The 20,020-nt window shown below is 38.4% G+C and overlaps 2 protein-coding genes across 5 annotated transcripts in view; one reads left to right on the forward strand and one right to left on the reverse strand.

Annotated features, from left to right (window-relative positions):
- Window positions 1–20,020, forward strand: part of CEP89 (centrosomal protein 89) — a 116,292-nt gene that overhangs the window by 77,560 nt on the left and 18,712 nt on the right. For both annotated transcript variants that reach the window (XM_034788850.1, XM_034788852.1), the window contains one exon: window positions 17,390–17,559. In XM_034788850.1, the coding sequence (XP_034644741.1) occupies window positions 17,390–17,559 (170 nt within the window). The remainder of the gene's footprint in view (window positions 1–17,389; window positions 17,560–20,020) is intronic.
- LOC117886802 (E3 ubiquitin-protein ligase RNF182-like) lies at window positions 1,586–17,395 on the reverse strand. Of its 3 annotated transcripts, XR_004648054.1 has the most exons (3): window positions 17,248–17,395; window positions 13,788–14,708; window positions 7,024–8,275 (listed from the first exon to the last, which is right to left on the reverse strand). XR_004648054.1 is itself a non-coding variant. In XM_034788855.1 (2 exons), the coding sequence occupies exon 2, from the start codon at window positions 3,426–3,428 to the stop codon at window positions 2,703–2,705; it is 726 nt and encodes a 241-aa protein (XP_034644746.1). In that variant the 5' UTR covers window positions 3,429–3,444; window positions 17,248–17,395; the 3' UTR covers window positions 1,586–2,702. The 3 variants fall into 3 exon arrangements, 1 of the variants encoding a protein (XP_034644746.1); XM_034788855.1 differs by lacking the exons at window positions 7,024–8,275; window positions 13,788–14,708 and adding an exon at window positions 1,586–3,444; XR_004648055.1 differs by lacking the exons at window positions 13,788–14,708; window positions 17,248–17,395 and adding an exon at window positions 12,699–13,505.

The raw sequence follows: 20,020 nt of genomic DNA on the forward strand, positions 1-20,020 counted from the left end.
AGAGAGTCTGATTCTTGTATTGATTTAAAACTGGGGAAAAAAATAAAGCTTAATTTTTGATCTAAGCACAAGTATTATCAAAGTTGTTAAATATTTTGATAGTTGTGGTACCTTTTTAATCCTAACTACTAGCACAGTTTCTCACATAGAGCCATATTATATTCTCTGCTTTTGCAAGTAGAGGTGACAAAGATCCAAAAGATCCCAGTATAAGGAGTATGGAAGGCAAAAAGGATGTTTCTTCTTTGAAGTTTGCTTGTGTGGATTTTCCACTGTAGGTTATAAACATGCTTTGAGTGTACAACCTTGGAATTTTTGAATAGCAGTGTCTGTTGGGACTACACAGCCCCTACTTTATGTGGGATGGGAAAATACTTAGGAGCCGGTCAGTGCTATCCTTAGATCATTCATGGGATCACTGCAAAGCAAGGTGAGGTATTATATATTCCTTCTTTCCCAAGAACTGAGCCTCTTATTCACAAAACTATCAGCCCCTGCTGGATTAGATAGCAAGAGACCAGAACCTGAATAATCAAATCAAACCACCTGTGAGAAGGAGGTTTTTCAAGGCAGAGATTGTCTCTTACTATGCATTTATACAGTATGTAGCACAATGGGGGATTCAGGCCTGTATTGGGCTTTTAATACTACTAACAGTAGTAATTAACAATACACTTATTTTATAGAAAGGCTAGAGTAATCTTTTACAAAGGCTCTTGCTGACTGTATTGCAACATTGGAAAAGAGCATCTTTCATTGCCTTTGGCCATAGTGATTTATTGCACTGGGAATAGGGACACTCTAAGAAATAGAAGTTGGATTGTATAAATGAGACATCTAATCCTAAATTGAGGATGAGAGCTCAGAGTCTTGGGTGACTGCCAACAGGGAATGAGAGAGGGTTAGAAAATGAAAGAGTACATAGTACTGAATGTATCTGTAATAGTGATGATATATTTCTACTTTTTAAAAACAATTTGATAAATGAGTGAAGTTCATATTTTGGCAAACCCTACACCCTTTAGTTTTGCAGACTTGTGACAACCAGAAAGCAGTGTAGGGGGGGCAGTTCACCTGCATGTTGGAGAAGGGAAGAGTGTTGGGAGACTTCATGGAGTTCCTCCCATAGCACCAAAAAGGTTATTTGGGGGAAAAGGGAAAGGAGGGAACGGGCTGAGGTTGAACAGTCATTCAGTGGCTCTGTACAGTATGTATCTCCATCACTGAGGGTGTACACAAGCCTGGCAGGGAGAATGCCATCCCTCTGTGAAGCCTGTTTAGTTAACCTTTGTGCATGAGTGGATTTGGTTTAGTGGCACACAGTTCCACCTTTTTGTATGCTCTTCGGGAGAAAAAAAAAATTCTTACATTTCCTTTTGAGTTGCATACAGTACAAGTTAAATTATCTTTGATTTTGAGGCCTCAATGAAAAATAAATCAGGAGCTGATATTTAATCTGTGGACATATTAAACAACATTTGGGATAGCTATAAATTGCTTTAAAAAAAGCATCAAAACATTGTTTTTTATATATGTTTATTACATTGATTTGTAAGAACACCTATTTTAAAGTTATGCATGTTTATTCTTAATTTGCTACCAAAATTCCATTATTCTTCAGAAGTCTTACCCATTGGTAGTTTGGGGATTTACTAGATAATTATTTTGTACAAATCTTTATATAAAAGCCCTCGTGCATACCATTTTTCAATTTAGATTTTGGTTTACACTAGAACCATACAAAATTCAATTACCTTTTTAAAAATAAAATTTAATGTAACAATATCTAGTAGGTTAAATAAAAACGTTCAGAAAAATGAATCAACCATTTTTGCATATGAAATTAACATTAATATAAAATAATAACTTGTTTCTGTATTTTTTTTAATTGCCTGTAATTAATGCCTTGATTTTAAGGCACCATATATATTAGTAGGCATGTTTTTATTTAACATTTTGAAGACAGTTCTTAAAGCCATTTCTATTCTGATGTGCTCTGACGTACACTATTCAGAGCATTATATTTCAGAAATAGCTGTAGTTTCTGAAAAGATTCTGGAAACGTCTCTTTTGAAAATACTTAATTTGTTTTTATGTTCCCTTGAGATTTAGTTTAACTATAAATTGCTTTCTCCAAGATTTCAACAGTACACGAGTTCAAAATTAAAAAAAATTATTGCACTTTTATTTTGCTTTTAATTCTAGATCCTGTATTGGTTATCATCCGAGTATTTAAATGTCCAATAAAGTACCATACAGAATTTGAAAAAGTAATTTAAGGTGATAATTGAAATATATTTTTATAGAAAGTTGTACTCAAAATATTTCTGATCTTCATTCTTTTTAAAAAAAAATAGTACCAGCATAATGTAGAAAACATCAATTTCATTTTTATCACTTTCACCTTTGAATTCTTGACACGATGAGGTGTTTATGAAATTATACATTGTTCAAGGAAAAGGTGATATTAGATACCACCTATTTAATAATAATATTACTTTGCCAATTTTCTAGTGTTTACAGAAATGCTGGTGGTGCTTTTTGTTTGTTTAAACATAGGCCTTTGTGCTAGTTATAGCTAAGAAATGGGACCACGAAAAACTTAATCATATTGCAATCACCTTAATAGTCCATAATATTGGAAGTCTGTAGTTATCATTCAAAGTTTAATTAAAACGTACAGTTTGATAATGCAATTCCTCTCAGCTTCTTGAAGAGCAGTCACACATTCCCTGGCAGAGGCATTGACAGAAACCATACACAAGACATACAGTTAGACTTGAGGGAACAAGACTGACACACACAATGCCTAGGGTCACTTTCTGAATCACTAATAAATAGATTCCAAGAGGCAGTGAGCCAAAGTAGAAAAATCCTAACAGCCATACCAGTATTCTGGGTACATGATTACAAAGCTTAGAGAAGAGATCTTGGTCTAGCTGACTGTGAGAACTGATAGATACTGAGTCAAGGCTACGGTCTGCATAATAATCTGAGATAGTGTTTTGGCTTGGAGTCCTAGTAGAGTCTCTCTGTACTTCCATAATTGTTATTACTAAGCAGTTTGAAGATCCATGAGTGGGGCTTGAGCAAGCCAAGTTCTTTGGTGTTAAAACTACTTCTTTACAGTCGGAATTCCATATTGTTTTGTCTTTTAACACGAGTTTGGACATAACGTTTGTATCATTAGGTAGTCCTTCAACTTCATCTTCATGCAACTCTGTCTCATGGCGGCAAAAGGGACAACTAATGCAAAGACAGCCATCTCCTATGTGAAGTATTTTAGTCAGACATCTAGCACATACTCTGTGAAGACAGTTCAGTATTTTGGGTTTACGACTATGAATGTTAAATCTCTGGTAACAAATTTTGCACTCCAGCTCATCATTTGGCACCTTTTCTTCCCCTTCCGTGTGAGAGTAACTCATCTTTAATTTAGGCACACTGTCAAAAGAAGAAGTCAGAGAAACAATAAGTTACCGTATACCTCTAAAAATCTGTTTGACATTAATTTTCCCAAGAATAAATTCTACTGTTGGTTTTAAGAAGTAGGCAAAGGAGCTGGAAGCAAGCCTCATATTAAAATTGCCTAACATTCCACTATAACTCCCTTTGTTTTCAATTGCATATAACTTGCCAAATTTTAGCTGTGTTGGCTCAAGTTTTCTATGCTTGGTATCTGGCTCAGACTGAATGTAAGCTGCAGAAAAAAATGCTATTTGCATAGGGCAGTAGTACTTGCTAGAGGCTTGCTTCTTACATTTTCTGAGAATTCCATCTGCAGTACACGTTTTCATGCATCACTTTAAAGCAGCCATGAAGACCAGAACATCTGGATGCGAGAAAAATAGGGATGTTCCCCCCCCTTCTCACTGCCATATAAAAATACTTTTTGATCTAGGGGAAGGAAGGTGCATTGGGCCAGGAGGCAGAATACCATGAGTTTAAGTCTCACCTCACATACCATTTCCCTTCCCCATCACTTCTCACAGGATCCCTGCCTTTTAGAATTTCATTTTTTCCTGAAAACACGAGGGCTGTTTTAACTGTCTGAACCAAGCATCATATGGATATATATAAGCAAGATTCTCTATCTAGCTTTACCTGAATACATCAGTTCTGACAGGCAGCAACCCATTTTTTCTTATCTGAGATTGCCAGTTATTGAATACTGTTGATAATTTAATGTTCATCAATGGAACAAAGAGTTTTAAAAATGCCATCAAGTTAAGTTGCAAAAGTGCTTTTACATTTTCTGTAATTCAAGGTATGAGTAATATAGCCCAAAATGACTACTAAGGCACTTCCTACAATCTAACATTGACAAGTGTTTATAGTTTGCTTTGCCTTGGAGATGAATCTTGTTATCAATCATGAATACTCCGGTAACACTGTTCTATATGTCTGAAGCCAAAAAGGAGGCGTCACAGTTGCTCATTTTAGCTGTGCTATATTTTTAAAGTTACTGAACAGAGACATGATTATTTAACTATAGTGGTTTCCCTATGACACATTTATATTAGTCATGCTTTGGGATTATACAGATGTTTGTGAAGCTATAGCAATTTCTGACCAGTGTGACACTGCATTTCTCAGCAATGTGTTTTTCCAGAAAAGTTAATTTATTTCCACTCTGATTTGTTAGTAAGTAAAATTAGTCCTTTCTCAGAACATCAGGCTCAAATTACTACACAGCAGGTTCTGTGTTAATGGAAACAGGCAAGATGATATTATAATGAAAGCTTTGCCATTGACTTAAATAGGTGCATGATGGGACCCAATCTCTGCTTTCATGAAAGTTGCATTCTTTTAAAATAGTAAAAATTAAGATATCGATCCTGCAAACACTTGCACATATAAATAACTTTAGTAAGATAATGATCCTATGGAATTCATGTACATGAAGTTACATGCCCATATGTTTGCAGGATTGGAGCCTAAAGTATTTGAATTCATGGATTTTTATTTTTGGGACTGACATGATCTTGAGTCTCTTCACTCTCTGTTTATGTTTACCAATTTCTGTGTACTATCAGACCCTTTAAAAGGTATAAATCACCTTGGCAAGTGAACTACTCTAATGGGTAAAGTTCTAAGGTACCTATGACATTGGTATCTAACAGGCTTCTTCATGTTGGCAACAGCTGTAGGAGTCTTTGACCTATGAACCATGTACTGTATGACTATTGAAGTGAGACTATATATTTGGTAGGGATAAAAAAAAAGTAGACTAAGTGAAACATCTATCAAGATTTAAACATCAATAATTACAAATTGTTTACAGGGGAATGTGCAGAACCCTAAATTATTCTAATGTTTCCTTCATGTGTGCAGTTTGCTTGCTGTTTAATTTTTGAATTTTCCTTGTAAGTTACATTTTAGATTCAATTTTACATCCTCAGCATAGGAACTGGTATTCTTTCTCTGTAGAAAGTGTGTCACTATTTTTAGAAGAAAAAATATTTGGTGTTTTACTGAATTTTTAACTTTTTTTTTTTTTAAAGAAATCTCATGCACTAGTTTAACTCAGTTATTCAATTCTAGAAAAATAAATTTATGGCTGAAGCATAATTCATTTGCTTTCTTCCACTGACTCCACTACAACAAGTTTAATGTGTAATTTGTATGGCAATTACCATTATTATTGCATTCAACCTTCAGAAGACAAGATTATGGAAATCTGTTCTGTATGCTATGTCAATTTCTTCATCATAACATGTCAATCTAATTTTAGTATACCCTATGATTAGAGACTGAGGACAGTTAAAATCGGTTAGTCAAGGCTTCCCAGAAAAGAATCCAGCCTCCTAAAATTCCTCAGATCACTATTTTTGGCCTGAATGTTTTAATTTTCCTTTCCTCTTGAACAGTGGTCACCAACTGGTCAATCGCGATCAACTGGTCAATCCTGGAGACTCTCCCAGTCGATTGTGATCTCTGGCCACTAAAAGTCCAGCTGTGTAGCGCAGCAGCGCTGCCACTAAGGCCCCATGCCACTGCCGGAAGTGACTAGCGCAGCATGAACCCGCAAGGGGGGGAGGCAGGGGTCTCCGTGCGCTGCTCCTGCCCGCAAGCACCACCCCCGCAGCTCCCATTGGCTATGACTGGGGAACTGCGGCCAGTGCTTGCAAAGAGGGATAGCGTGCGGAGCCATGTGCCCCACCCCCAGCAGCCTGAGGTGCGTTGGCCCCTTCCGGGAGCAGGGTGGAGCTGGGGCAGGTAGGGAGCCTGCCTTGCTTAGCCCGGCTGCGCGCCGCCTGAGGAAAGTGTCGCCCGGCAGGAACCCGCTTCAACCCCCGGCCCCGAGCCCCCTCCTGGAGCCAGCACCCAATATCCCCTCCTGCACCCTGAACCCCCTCCCAGAGCCAGCACACCATACTTCCTCCTGCACCCCAACACTCTGCCCCAGACCAGAGCCCCCTCCTCTACCCAAACTCCCTCCCAGAGATTACACCCATCACCCCCTCCTGCACCCCACCTGCCGCTCCAGGCTGAGCCTGGAGCCCTCTTCCACACTCCAAACTCCTCGGCCCAGCCCATTCAACAGAATGTGACTGAAATTGATCTATCTTAGGTACTACTCTGGAGAATCTATACACTACCAAGTTATTTAGCTCAATTCCTCAATGCATGTGCACATAAAACACAAACTATTATAACAATGTAATTATGCATTCATCCTATTGATCAAAAATTAAATTTCATGTATTAAAGAGCAAAAGCCTTCCCCCTCCCAATTTGTTACAATACATATAAGAGAGAGAAATCCCAGTAATAGCATTACAAGTATCTATGCCTGTATTTACTCAGGCTTTTTCTGAGAAGTTGGATGGGAGTTCTCCCTTTTCATTTAGTAGACATGGGAGTATTGGTGTCTTGAAATATTATTTTAGATTTTTTTATGCTTTTTAAAATATGTATGTTGAGTATTTACTTTAGGCACTCTATAAACAAACATTTGCAAACATTAGAATTTTTTAAAATTTTCATTTAATGTTATAATTTACAATATGATATGTCAATGGCTACTAATGACATTTAAATATGTATGACCCTTAATTCATAATAAACCATACAATTTTGTCATCCAGAGTATATTCCCTTATCCAGTGCTACACACTACAGACCTCATTTGCTATCTAAGGGAGTCTTTCAGTTCACTTCAGTGGGATTTGGATCAGGCCCATAATGCATATGTGCCAAGCAGCACTTCTAGGTGTTGCAGGAGCCCAAGCTCTGAATTTCCTGGTGTGTAGCTCTAAATCATAGCCTTACTTTCTGTTCATGTAATTTTTGCCTTGATGGCACTAAGTTCTGTGGTGATAATATCCTGCTAACCTCTGCAATTTTAGATATCGTTGACAAAAAATCCAGAGGCCTTCCATGTGTTCACAATACTTGTGGATTTAAACACAAAGCATGGGTCATCTCATACGCTTCTGGAACCCTCAGAGCTCATTGCCAACAAGAACCTTTAGCGGTGGGGAGCATGCCTGAACAATCTGACAGCACAGGGCCTAAGGAAGGAGAAAACCAACACGCTGGAGCTTCAAGTGGTCAGATTAGCTCTTCTCAAATTCTAAACTCAGATTATCAGATGCTACCTCATAGTACTGTTGGGCACCACCACAATCCTGGTTTGTCCAATAATGGTGGGACCAGAAGCCCAAACCTTGTCCTTGGCAGAGGTTCAACTTCTTTCAGTCAGTGCCAAAGGAACCCTGAATCAAGAGGCAGATGGGCTGAACAGAGGCTCTTTAGAAGTCCACAGATTGTTTATGACAGCCCTCTTATACATTCTAATTCAGATCATCTGCAGCTGACTCTGTGACTACAGAATAGGAAAACCGAAGCCAGATGATCTTCTCTAGAGAGACTTCTGACTTTAAGGTAGAAATCTACTGTCGAAGAATATTCAGGAACCTGGTCAAAGTTTTGCTTCTGGTGTGAGGAATGGCAGACAGAACCAGGAGACTCAGGCATACCAGTGATTATTGATTTCTTACAAGATGGAATGGCTTGGGTTGCAAATAACCCAATATAACTAGGCAGGTATTGGTCATAATCAGTCTATTACATCTTGAGCAAGTTTTCCAGGTTCACTGACATATCATTGCCAGGTATCAAGTAGCAAGACCATCAAAAACAGTGAGACCCGTCTTCAAAAAATGGGTTCTGTCTTTTTCCTGACAACTCAGCCATTTAATTTATGATGTCCATTCTTTCTCTCTTTTACTAAAAATGTGCTTCTTGTTAGCCATGGCTTCGTAAGTATCTGCACAGAAAGGATACATATGTGTAATTAAGAAGACTTATTCTTTCCTTAGGGAGATACCATCTACTACCTTAAGTTAAGGCTTAGGTTGAAGTCTTGGTGCGAGAATCAAGCCCTATTATATTTAACATACAGAACAGCATCGCTAACTTCTGTGTGATGGGAAAATGCTCCTCCCACCCATTTGGAACTCAGATGTAAACCTAAAAAAAAAGTCACAAAATTATAACCACACTGAGGTTGTGGCCACCATTTTGGATTCACATCTTCTGAGAGTTTTCAGTGGCTCGCATACTATATAGCTGAGGTATATTATGATTATTTAGTTACACAATTATGTTGAATAATATTCTTCACAAGGAATATAATTATTTTATGATAAGGATGATTAATATGATCAGTTCATTTGAATCAGTCTTTAAACATCTGCATTGTTCTCAGTTTAAAGTTTGTCACTGATATTGGAATATATATTTATTCTTGACATATGTTAAAGTGAAGACTTCCCTATAACAATTTCAAGCTTTATCATGACCATTATACTCTGAAGGGAAAGTGGAGGTTTGTCGGCAACCTTTCAGAAGTGGTGTGCCGAGTCTTCATTTATTCACTCTAATTTAAGGTTTCACATGCCAGTAATACATTTTAACGTTTTTAGAAGGTCTCTTTCTATAAGTCTATAATATATAACTAAACTATTGTTGTATGTAAAGTAAATAAGGTTTTAAAAATGTTTAAAAAGCTTCAATTAAAATGCAGAGCCCCCCAGACTGGTGGCCAGGACCTGGGCTGTGTGAATGCCACTGAAAATAAGCTCATGTGCCGCCTTTGGCACGCGTGCCATAGGTTGCCTACCCCTGGTCTACATTATTATTCATTATTTGTAGTATTGCTGGCCTTAGGCCAACAGAAAGAATCAGGGCCCCATTGTGCTAGGTACTGTACAAACTCTCACAAAAAGACAGTTCCTGCTCCAAAGAGTTTACCTACTAAGTATATATTAAAATTTTGGTCCCCATGTAACAATGGTATAAAATCCTTGACTCATTTAAGTACATCAGGAATTAAGTCTTTTTTTACTTACTCCTTTTAAAACTAAGTAGTGTTTGAATAATTTTCTGTATTTTGAGATAGACATGTATCGTGATTCAAAACAGATTAATTTTACCTTTCTTCACCTAAACTATAGTATTCTGTGCTTCTCACAAAGACCCATATTATTGAAAGTGAACAAAACAGAATTGCTTGTTTCTTGTACATGTTGCACTATTTTGTTACCCAATTTCAAATCAAAATCTTGATTGTAATAAAAATAAGTTGTAAGCACAGCATTCAAAAATGTATTACAGAATTAGGTCTCAACCATTTTGGATGTCATTCAAGGATAAGAATTAGATGATTCAGGAAATTCAGTTGTTTCATTATTAAGGCAGTGGCCATAGTGCAGCTCATGCAATCTCACCTTTAAGGCCCAATTCAAAAGAAATATATTTCCCTGTCAGCAGATATATGCAAAATACTCCAGCGTCACAGGGAGATGCTACCAGGTCTGTGAAAGTGTGCAGCAGCTGGAAGAAGCATTCGGCCTCCTTTACCAAGTGGCTTTAGCTTCCAACTGACTCTATAAAGAGTTGAGCCATGGTAGCCTAAGTGTGGATTCAAAAGGAAATGAAGGGGAGTGAAAGCTTAGCTTGTCTCCCTCTCAACCCCTCTGTCACCATAGCTGGAGTGAACCCAGTATCTTCCAGGGGTTTGGGGGTGATTCTGGCCCACAATTTAATTATGTGGTCATATACTACCTCTCAGTATAATATATTTATCAATAAACGGCATTGACCTGAATGTCTCAGGCTTCTAAAAACTCTGCTTGGTAAATCAAACCCAACCTTTTTCAAATTAAGCAAAGAAATCAGTCCTCAATAAGGAGTATAATTTAAAGATTTTGCTGTAGGCAGTTCTCAATGAGTGATGAGTTTTGTTTTTAAATAGGCAGCTTGTTTTTTAAATATATATTTTTTGCTCATACTGCCAAAAAGAAATACCTTCAGCTAGAAATCAAGGAGGAAAAATTTCAGTACAGAAGGCGACTTGCAGAAATCAAAGAGCTTTTGAAAAGAGCACACTACCAGATGCCTTCTAATATATTTGTCTTTTGGTTCTGCAAGAAATGCACTAGACAAGTCTTAGGATTCAAGGTGATGTTCAGGTTGACAACTTTGTCCAAATGAGTAACTGCAGAGTATCAAAAATATGACAGCATTCCTAAAACATATCAGATCAATTTTCAACTTCATATATAGAAAATCAAGAATCGGCACCTAGAGACCATGGTGATGTGTCTTAGACCAAATCTTGATATTAATCTCAACAGAAATCAATATTTTATGCCATTTTAGTAAAATAAGGCCAGATTTTCAACAGCCAATTTTGTATCTGTGCAAGCCCCAATGGGTATGCACAAGTCATGTCTTTTGCACAGAAACCCTAACCTGCGCACACTCAGCAATAGCAAAGATCGTAAGCTGAAAGGATAGTTGCATCTGATCCACAGCATAAGATATTAAATTAATAGCAACCATGAACAAAATGAGTTTATCCAACATTTTCTTGTGGATTATTTTGGTAATGTAAAATGTCAATGTTTAAGTTTGAATCTAAGCAGCCATAGCTGTGAAATTAATGGGAAGAAGGTAAAAATAGAGTGCAGAAAGAACATGCAAAAAAATGGAGAAAAGAACCTTTTAAATGATAAACTGAACTAGAATAAAGACAAGTGAAATTGACTATCTATACTGCAATGTGTTAAATTTTTGTTCTGAAGATACAATTATAGCATTTGCCTGGCATCAACTGCTATACAATAGTTAAGGTTTCGCTTATAAATCCCATAGTCACACATTCATAATTTGCAAAAATATTCACTGTCTGGGCTGTAATATTCTATGGCTGATCTTAACAGAAGGGCCATTTGGCTTGGGGTGTGGATTTTTGGTAAATAAAATATGAGCCAAATCTATTCAACTGGTTGAATCAGTGAGTTGGAAATACACACTTTTACAAGTGTAAAGATTGCTGCACTTTGTTCCGTGCAGGTATTAAGGATGGTTGAACTTGGTGTGTAAATAATGCCCAATGACAATGAGGTTTATCATCCGCAACCAAGTGTGAAAAAATCACTTGGGTAACTGAGTTATAAACTACTGAAAACTCACTTCTGAATGTGTGTAATAAGCATCTAAGATTTTGAGCAGTCTAATGAAGGTAGCAGAAAGGGGGAGGCAGCCCCAAAGAACAGAACCCCCTGCATCTGTTACCCTGACCATACCATGGAGCTATTAGAAGCCTCTCTCTGTTTGCATATATTTCCTGCCCAGTCTGACAGGCTAAAGGGGCTACTGTTCCTGTTGGGACAATTTGTCAGAGAGATAAGAAATATCTTTTGAAAAACACAAAACGCAATGCAGGATTTTTTTCAGAAGACTAACATCAAGAACCCATGAAAACTGCAAGTGTGAATTTAGAGGCTGCAATTTCACGCTCAGTTTGTGTTGCATTTTGCACATTCCAAACCTCATTTTTCAAAAAATTAAGATATAGAGCCATTGCAATGTAAACCTGAGCTTTTCACTGTTACATAAACCAGCCTTGCAGAAAACTGACTCTAGCCAGAAAATAGCAGCAGCTGTGGGAACTCTGCATTCATCAACCTCATTTTACCTCACTAAGATGAGAGTTTCAAAGCCTAATTTGCTGCTATTATGAGCAAGCTTCCCTCCTCCCCCCAATTAATTTTTTTTTAAGGAAATCAAATTCAGAAAGCTCTATTTGGGTTGCAGTTAATTAAATCTAGAAATACAAAATCAAAATTCCCATAGCAAGGTTATCTCAGTTGTGTTCCGCATATTGTGGACCAGAGCCTCAACTTTTATGGTGTAGATTTAATTTGAGTCGACATACTGTACTAAACATTGCCCATACACAATATTTTCTTTTCCTGTTGTTAAAAGTGGCTATTAATATTGCTATAGGAGTCTTAATTCTTTCCCTTTCGTAACTTTAGGCCCCAATCTTGGAAACACGTCTGGCACCTGCTTAACTTTACTCATGTGAGTAGTTCTGTTGGCTACAATGAAACTGCTCACGTAAGTAATGTTAAGCTCATGCATAAATGTTGGTTAGCAGATCAAATGCTAGTTAGCACAATAACATTTTGTTCTTCTTTCATCTGAACTCGATAAAATGAAAGGCTAAAAAATTTCGAACAGGATTGAAGCCTGGTGATGAAGTGTAATGGACAACCTAGAAAAATTAATATAGATGTTTACTTTTAACTTTTATGTAGCTTTTGAACTCTGGTCATACATGAAGATGACAAGGGCAAAAAGTGACCTTAGTGACTTCCTATTACAGCTGTTTTAGATACCTGTCCTGCTGTTGTGGTGGTGCTCAGTTTCTATGAAATGGAAATCAGTGGCTAGCCATTTGTGCAGACCATCTCCTCCTTGTTGCGGAAAGCTTGAAAACATGACTTGAGTGCAACCTAAAGACTCAAATGAGAAGGCAAATGAATGTCACATTATTGGCTTAAAAATTTCATGAGTTGTAAGCCAATCTCATGAATTTTGGGGGCCTGACATGATATTTGGAAGCTTGGGTTTGGAAATATTACAAATTTGAACAGAAATAATTTCATCTGCATTTTTCCAAGAGCCTGTTTTGCTTCTTATTCACATGCAACTCCCATTGTAATCAGTGGGCCTGCATGAGGACTATAGTATTTGGTGCTTAGTGGTTTGATTTTCAGAGATATTGAGCAAGGAGACTTCCATTGAAGAAAGTAAACATAGCACTTCTGAAAATCATTCTACAAAGCTGATTATAGCATAGCACATCTCATATAAGGTTACAAGACACAAGGATGAAGTTCAAGTGACTACTATAGAAGTACAGTAATTCCTCTAGAAGTCCCCATGGTTGCGTTACTCCTAAAGGGACTCAGACTATACATTTTCCAGACAATGTCAAGAGGCCAGTGTTTCTGAAAGCTTGGAAAACACTAGTTGTGTCCAGTGTTTTAACACCATTTCAGAATACTGAATCAGTTTGCAGAGTATTTTATCTCTACAGTGTTCATGAATTTAGTAAGTCTGAAGTAACTAATGAAATGTGGAATTTCCATTTATCTTAACACACCTCTTCAATGCACAATGGCAATTCTTTTTATTTAATGTGAAACTTAGTCAAAACAGATAGATAGATATAAATATAAATAAAAGATCACAAATGCATGGCTTTAACCTCCGTGCATGACTGTGATGATCACACACACAATATTAAAGCCATCTCAACATATAACCTCTCTCATTCCTGGTTTTGTCTCAGCCAACTGCTCCTCATCTATGTGCTGATATTAACCAGACACTAAGATAGCTGAGTGATTGAGGTCTTTGCATATGTGAATAATAGAGTTATTTGCATATTTCTGGTATCTGAGCCTGTGATGAAGTCTCACCTTTTCCCCCAATGGCTATATATAGATGCTGAGTAGGACAGGAGAGAGAATTAAATCTTGAGGTATTCTACAGGCAAGAAGCCTAGTGATAAAGGCGTATTTGCCCATCACTATCCTGTGTACAGCCTTTGAGGAAGGATTCAAATAGTTTTAGAACATTTCCATTGACACCTGCCACATCTCTTAGGTAGAAGAGCAGCAGTGTATGATCCACCATATGCAATGCTACGTAGAAGTTCAAGGGAGATTTGACACCAGGCAGTAGATGTCAAGGTCCATTGCATCTAGTGAAGGTTTCTTCAGAATTCATAGGATTATGGCATGCTTTAAGGAGACGGAACGAGTTAATTTTTCAAATGGTGCATTGACCATATTTTTCTTGGAAGAAATTGTATTTATCCTTCACTTTCTTTTGCCAACTAGGAAGGGCAAGGATTGGACCCAAAGAAGGTTTTACACTTCCTTCATTGTGTCCTGGACTTACTGTTGAATGGACAGAACTTTGAATAGTAAAGTGTCAAGATACTATGTTTGTGTGGTTTCTGGTTCAGAGTATCCTGAGAAACCTTGGATGTGGGTGATCTCCTCTGTGAAAAGAGAATAGTTCCTCCCAGCAAATGATACAAGGTTCAGGTGTGGATTGCAGACAGACTGGGTTGATAAGTAGTTCTCAATCTGAATTGTTCTTTTAGGTGTGGTTAGGAAGCCAGTATGGAGGAGGACAGAAAGGATGTCTACCTGTAACCTGTCCTCAGAGTAGACTTGTAGAAACTCTTTGCGTTCCAATCTGTCTGCCTCTGCCAGAACTTTCCAGTTACTGTCCCAGGCTTTGTCTAGGCAGAGAATAAGTCTTGTAGAAAAAGGATTGGTCCTCTGCAAGGCCCAAGAGCTACCAATCTAGCTCTAAGAAAGGTGGTGACTCTGTAGGGGTTTAAGAACCAAAGAAATGTCAGAACAGTGAAAAATGGATGAGGGGCAAATATTTTATATGGATCTATCACCCAATTTTGTTGATTCCTCCCCAACTGCAAGAGTCCTGAAATGCAGAACATTATTTAACTACATTAATGTAAATCAGAAGGATTAAAAACTGGAATGACTACTGCCAAGTTTGTCCCATTTTTGACCAGCTTATGAACTATTTTAGGGTGGGAGGGATAGCTCAGTGGTTTGAGCATTGGCCTGCTAAATCCAGTGTTGAGAGTTCAATCCTTGAGGGGGCCATTTAGGGATCTGGGGCAAAAATCTATCTGGGGATTGGTCCTGCTTTGAGCAGGGGATTGGACTAGATGACCTCTTAAGGTCCCGTCCAACCCTGGTATTCTCTGATTCTAAAGCCACAGCTGTGTTGGGAGGTGTGGATGTGTTCCACACCAGCAGCTGCTGCTAAATGAATTCAGCATATGGAGGGCAGAGATAGGTAGAATGCTGAGAGGGTGCATTCTCTAGGTATATCTACACAGCCTGTGGAAGCAAACCTCTGAGCCTGGGTTTGTGGGACTCAAGCTAGCGCTCTAAAAATAACTGTGTAGACTGCACTTTGATGATGTGGCCCAGAATGGAGCCTGGGATCTGAGAGCTAGGGAGGGGGTAGGCTTCAGAGCCCAAGCTGCAACTTCAAAGTGTTGTCTGCACAGCTATTTATAGAGCACTAGTGTGAACCCCACAAACCAAGTCTGCCCATCTGGGCTGTGAGGCTTGTTGCCACAGACTGTGTAGACATACCCTCTGAGGCTGCTTAAAAGGGTGGAGCTTGTGTTAGCTCTAGCTGCAAGTGAGTGGGGCCAGGGCCATGCCTTAACTAGGTGTTTGTCACACTGGTACACTAACACTCCTATGCCTTGCATTCTGTTATGTACTCATTTACACCAATGCAAAGTGGGCATAAAATACTATCAAATTAGAACAGTCGTGTTTTATGCCCACTTTGCACAGCTGTAAATGGCTACAGAATTGCAGGGCAGTGGAGAATCAAGAAGCACAAGCCCAATTTGAATATCCCCCCTTAGTCAGCAAAGCACTTAGGCACATGAATAGTTCTATTGACTTCAGTGGGACTACTCACCTGCTTAAGTTCTTTGCTGGAATAGGTGCATGGTTCATCAGCACCTTTCAGGATCAAGTTCTAAATCCTTTACTGGATAGGGATGGACTTAAGCACTATGGATGTAAATACCGTTTAAATGGTTAACCGATTAAGCGGCTGAGGTTGGGGCCCCTCCAGCCAGGGCCAGCGCAGCTGGGGCTGGGACCGCTCCGGCAGTGCGGGGCTGCTGGGGTCCGCTGGTCGGCCCGGGGTTAACGGTTAAGGCGGGTTAACCGGTAAAACTACTGCTTAACCTTTTACATCCCTATTAAGCACTTGTTTAAAATCTTTGCTGAAAACTTTAGCTGCTCCCTGTGCCGATGTACAAGGGGAAGGGGGAACTCTCTACAGCATCCCTCTCCCCTAGGGCACCTATGTACAAGCAAGCAGAATCTGCCTTTTTAAGATGACAGCCATGTGGGCATATTTGAATTTGCACCAGTTGAAGACAAATATTTTCAAAATTTCAGTTCAGAGAATTTCCAGTCATGCTGCATGAGCTGCTTCCAGCACAAGATTCTATTTTCAGATCACATGGATGTAGTGAGGAGAGTGTCAAAATTACAGCCTATGATGAATTATTGTATTCCATTTGGAATCATTAGCAGAAAACCCCCTTTAAAAAAAAAATGTAATGGAAGTGCATGGGGCATCATGATGCTAAGCTGACAAGCCATATACTCCTGTGGGTTCCACATGGTGACATGCAGTGTAACAGAGAAATTGATTCTAAAAGCTGAAAAGATACATTTTATCAAAAGTATTTTTAAAAAATTTCTAGGGTTCAGACTTGCATAATTGGTTATTTTATTAATAGGAAGGAAAAAACTCACTAGGGCATTCGTTTAAGAAAAATGAACTACTAGCTGAAGTGGCAAAATATTTTAACATTACAAATGTATTGAGCATATTTTCTGGCAATATATTACTCTGAGCTGTTTTAGAACAGTACCCTTTTCAGGAGAAAGTGTTCATGTACAGTAATTCCAATAAAATATATTTTTTCATATTGTGAAAAACAGTTACACACTTAATTTAATAAGGAAATCAGTCTAATTTTTTCTCATTGTAGTAAGATTAAAAACATGCCATCCAATGGTATTTACTCCTATTTCTTTGTGTTGTAGACAGATAATTAGACTTGACTGTTGAATTAGTGGGTAAGCAACATGTGTTGTGAAGAGCAGCTTTACACCCAGAAGAGTAAACCCATTTTGTTTTCCTGCTTTCTGTCATTTTCACTCAAAATAAAAGTATAGGCATAATATGTAGTATTCGGACTGTACACATCTCTGATCTATGCAGTGGAAAGTACATGCATCATACCTATCAATTAATAAATATTCTAAAAAAGATCATATCAGTGCACCTTACCTGATTTATTTAAGCAAGGCATCAGTGAGTTAAAGATCAAGCCACAGTAAGAAAGAAAATATTTAGCTGGTTATTTTGTCCATAGTAATTATCCTTGAGACTGCCATAACCACATTTTCCCCACGATCTTCAATTCTCATAGGTATACAAAAAGAAAGCTGCTGGGAAGCTTGGAGACATCAATCTCAAAATGACCGAGCAAGAGAAGGAATTTGCTGGGAAGGCTTCTCAGTACCAGCGTGAAATGAAGCACCTCCAGCGGCTGCTGCAAGACAAGCAAGAAACCCTTGATGAAGTGCTGCAGCAGAAAAGGTAAGTCAGTCACAGTCAAAAACAAGCCATTTGGATTGAGTGGTAAAAAGGGGGCAGCTGCACAGCTGCAAGCACTTGCTTTTAAACACAGCTCCATCTGGTATGCTCTGGGAGCCTTCTCTCCCTCATCTCTTAGATATATAGAAAATACTGAAATGCTCCTTATTGTCTTCTTCCTCCCTCCAAAAAATAATCTTACAAGGAAGGAGTTTTTCATGGAAGACTACAGCTGTTCTTAATTAAAAATCCTCCCAATGGCTCATTGCATCTCAACAAAAAAGAAATATGTAGCAAATATCAACTTGAATCCAGCCTTTAATTCTTTTATGTGTCTATACATCACTAGGACGTATGATAGTAAATAAATTAGCTTTCAGTGAAGACTGAAGCACTGTTTTTTGCTGACAGTTTTCTGACAAATGGGAAGTGAAAGCAGTCAATTAGAGAACCTTGTCAGATGAGTACACAGAGAGGGGACTGGTTTTGGAGTGATATATAATGACAACATCTTAATATTCTATTATCCACTACTGTAGATTGCCATCGAGAGCACAAAATAAAAATAAAAATAGTTTAACAGATTTTGACAAGATTATGACTGTCAGTGTTGAAATAGCCTATTAATATAAATAGTTCCTTAAGGAGATTTTTTCCCCTGGTGGTGGAAGACTCAATAACACATTCCCATTATCAGCGTAAAAGAATTACAATAAGTGAGAGCTAATTAAGCAGTCATATTGCAAGTCGCCTCAGCCATTGTGAGATAATATGGATTTAAAAATGATGGAAACCAGAGCTCAAGCAGAGTACCATCTACGTCTACAAGATCTGCACAGTTCTGTTTCTTGTTAGTGCATACAGTGTCATTAGATGGCATTAAATTGTTGGTAGATATATAATAAGCATCATTTTGCTGCATCTCTGAAAACTGGCAGAAAAATAGAGTATTCTGATCATTCTTGATTTGTCTGGGAAATGGTTACTTAGGATTTTTAATTATTTAAGTGACTCTTCTCCGTGCATGCCTGTGCCAACTGTTTAAAAAATATAACTTGTTAAAAGGAGGAGAACTATGTGATATACTTTGGGGCATAAAGCCATAGTGCCATCATACGAGCCTCTTAGATATTGGCTTTATGTCCCCAAGAAAAGGAGGTAAAGTTTATTTGTATCAAACATTATCTTCCACGGATACACTGACTATACTTAATCACTTTCTTTTCTATACTCTGAATTGACTATTTCTCCTTGATAAAACACACTCCTATCAGTAACTTCAATTTCGCACTTTTAAGAAGCTACATTTTCACTTGGCATTGTAACATTGTTAATATTATTGCTTGTTCTTTGATTTAACAGTGGGGAAAGTGTGGTTTCTGCAAACAATCATACTAAGGTCACAAAGGACTGTATACATTCAAGCAGTCCCTTTCATAACAGTGTAATCACTGACTGAATTTACTGATGGTTGCTCAGTCTTGCTAATGTTTACTGGAGTATAAAATGATGCATACAGCTGATAGAAAGTAAAGTATTTATGTTAGGTTCTGATAGCTGCTTACCAATTCATTTTCTAATTCTCCTGTTTTAGTTCAACTCATCTTTTGTATTTTGCTGTGGCAGTTATGTTAAAAACACTAAACTAAAATAGATAAAGACCTATAGCTGAAAATTAATCCTATTATTATAAAGCTAGGACTATCCCTTTTATTTTAACTATAAAGATTTTTTAATTTAATATGGTATCATTAATTATGCAAAAATACCTCACTTATGTTGTTTCATTCACCTCTTAAACACTGTATTGTCAATAAATCAAGATTCCTCCAGCTCTGATTGTCTCCTGATAACATATTTACTAGTCATCCCAAGCCAAGCATTTTAAAGGAATATTAACATATTATAGAATGTCTGTCTGCCATATAAATTAAAATTCATTGCTCTTGTCATCTGTCAATTCAATGTACTTCTAGCTTTTTAAGGTTTATCTTTATCACTCTCCCCTCACTGACAGCGGAATAAAGTGGAAGGAGGAATTACTTGTAGGTTAGATGTCACTAATCATCTGTAGGGTTACCATATTTCAGCAAGAAAAAAAGAGGACGGGAGGAGCCCCGCCCTAGCCCCGCCCCTGCCCCTCCCACTTCCCGCCCCCCCAGAACCCCTAACCCTCCCCCCGTTCCTTGTCCCCCTGACTGCCCCCTCCTGGGACCCCTGCCCCTAACTGCCCCCCAGGACTCCACTCCCTATCTAAGCCTCCCTGCCTCTTGTCCCCTGACTGCCCCAACCCTTATCCACACCCCCACCCCCAGACAGACCCCTGCGACTCCCACGCCCCATCCAACCACTCCCCACCCCGACAGCCCCCCCCTAGAACTCCCAACCCATCTAAACCCCTCTGCTCCCTGTCCCCTGACTGCTCCGATCCATCTCCCCACCCTGCCACCTGACAGCCCCCCCC

This window comes from Trachemys scripta, chromosome 13 (genome assembly GCF_013100865.1).
Source record: "Trachemys scripta elegans isolate TJP31775 chromosome 13, CAS_Tse_1.0, whole genome shotgun sequence".
Classification (NCBI taxonomy): domain Eukaryota; kingdom Metazoa; phylum Chordata; order Testudines; family Emydidae; genus Trachemys; species Trachemys scripta.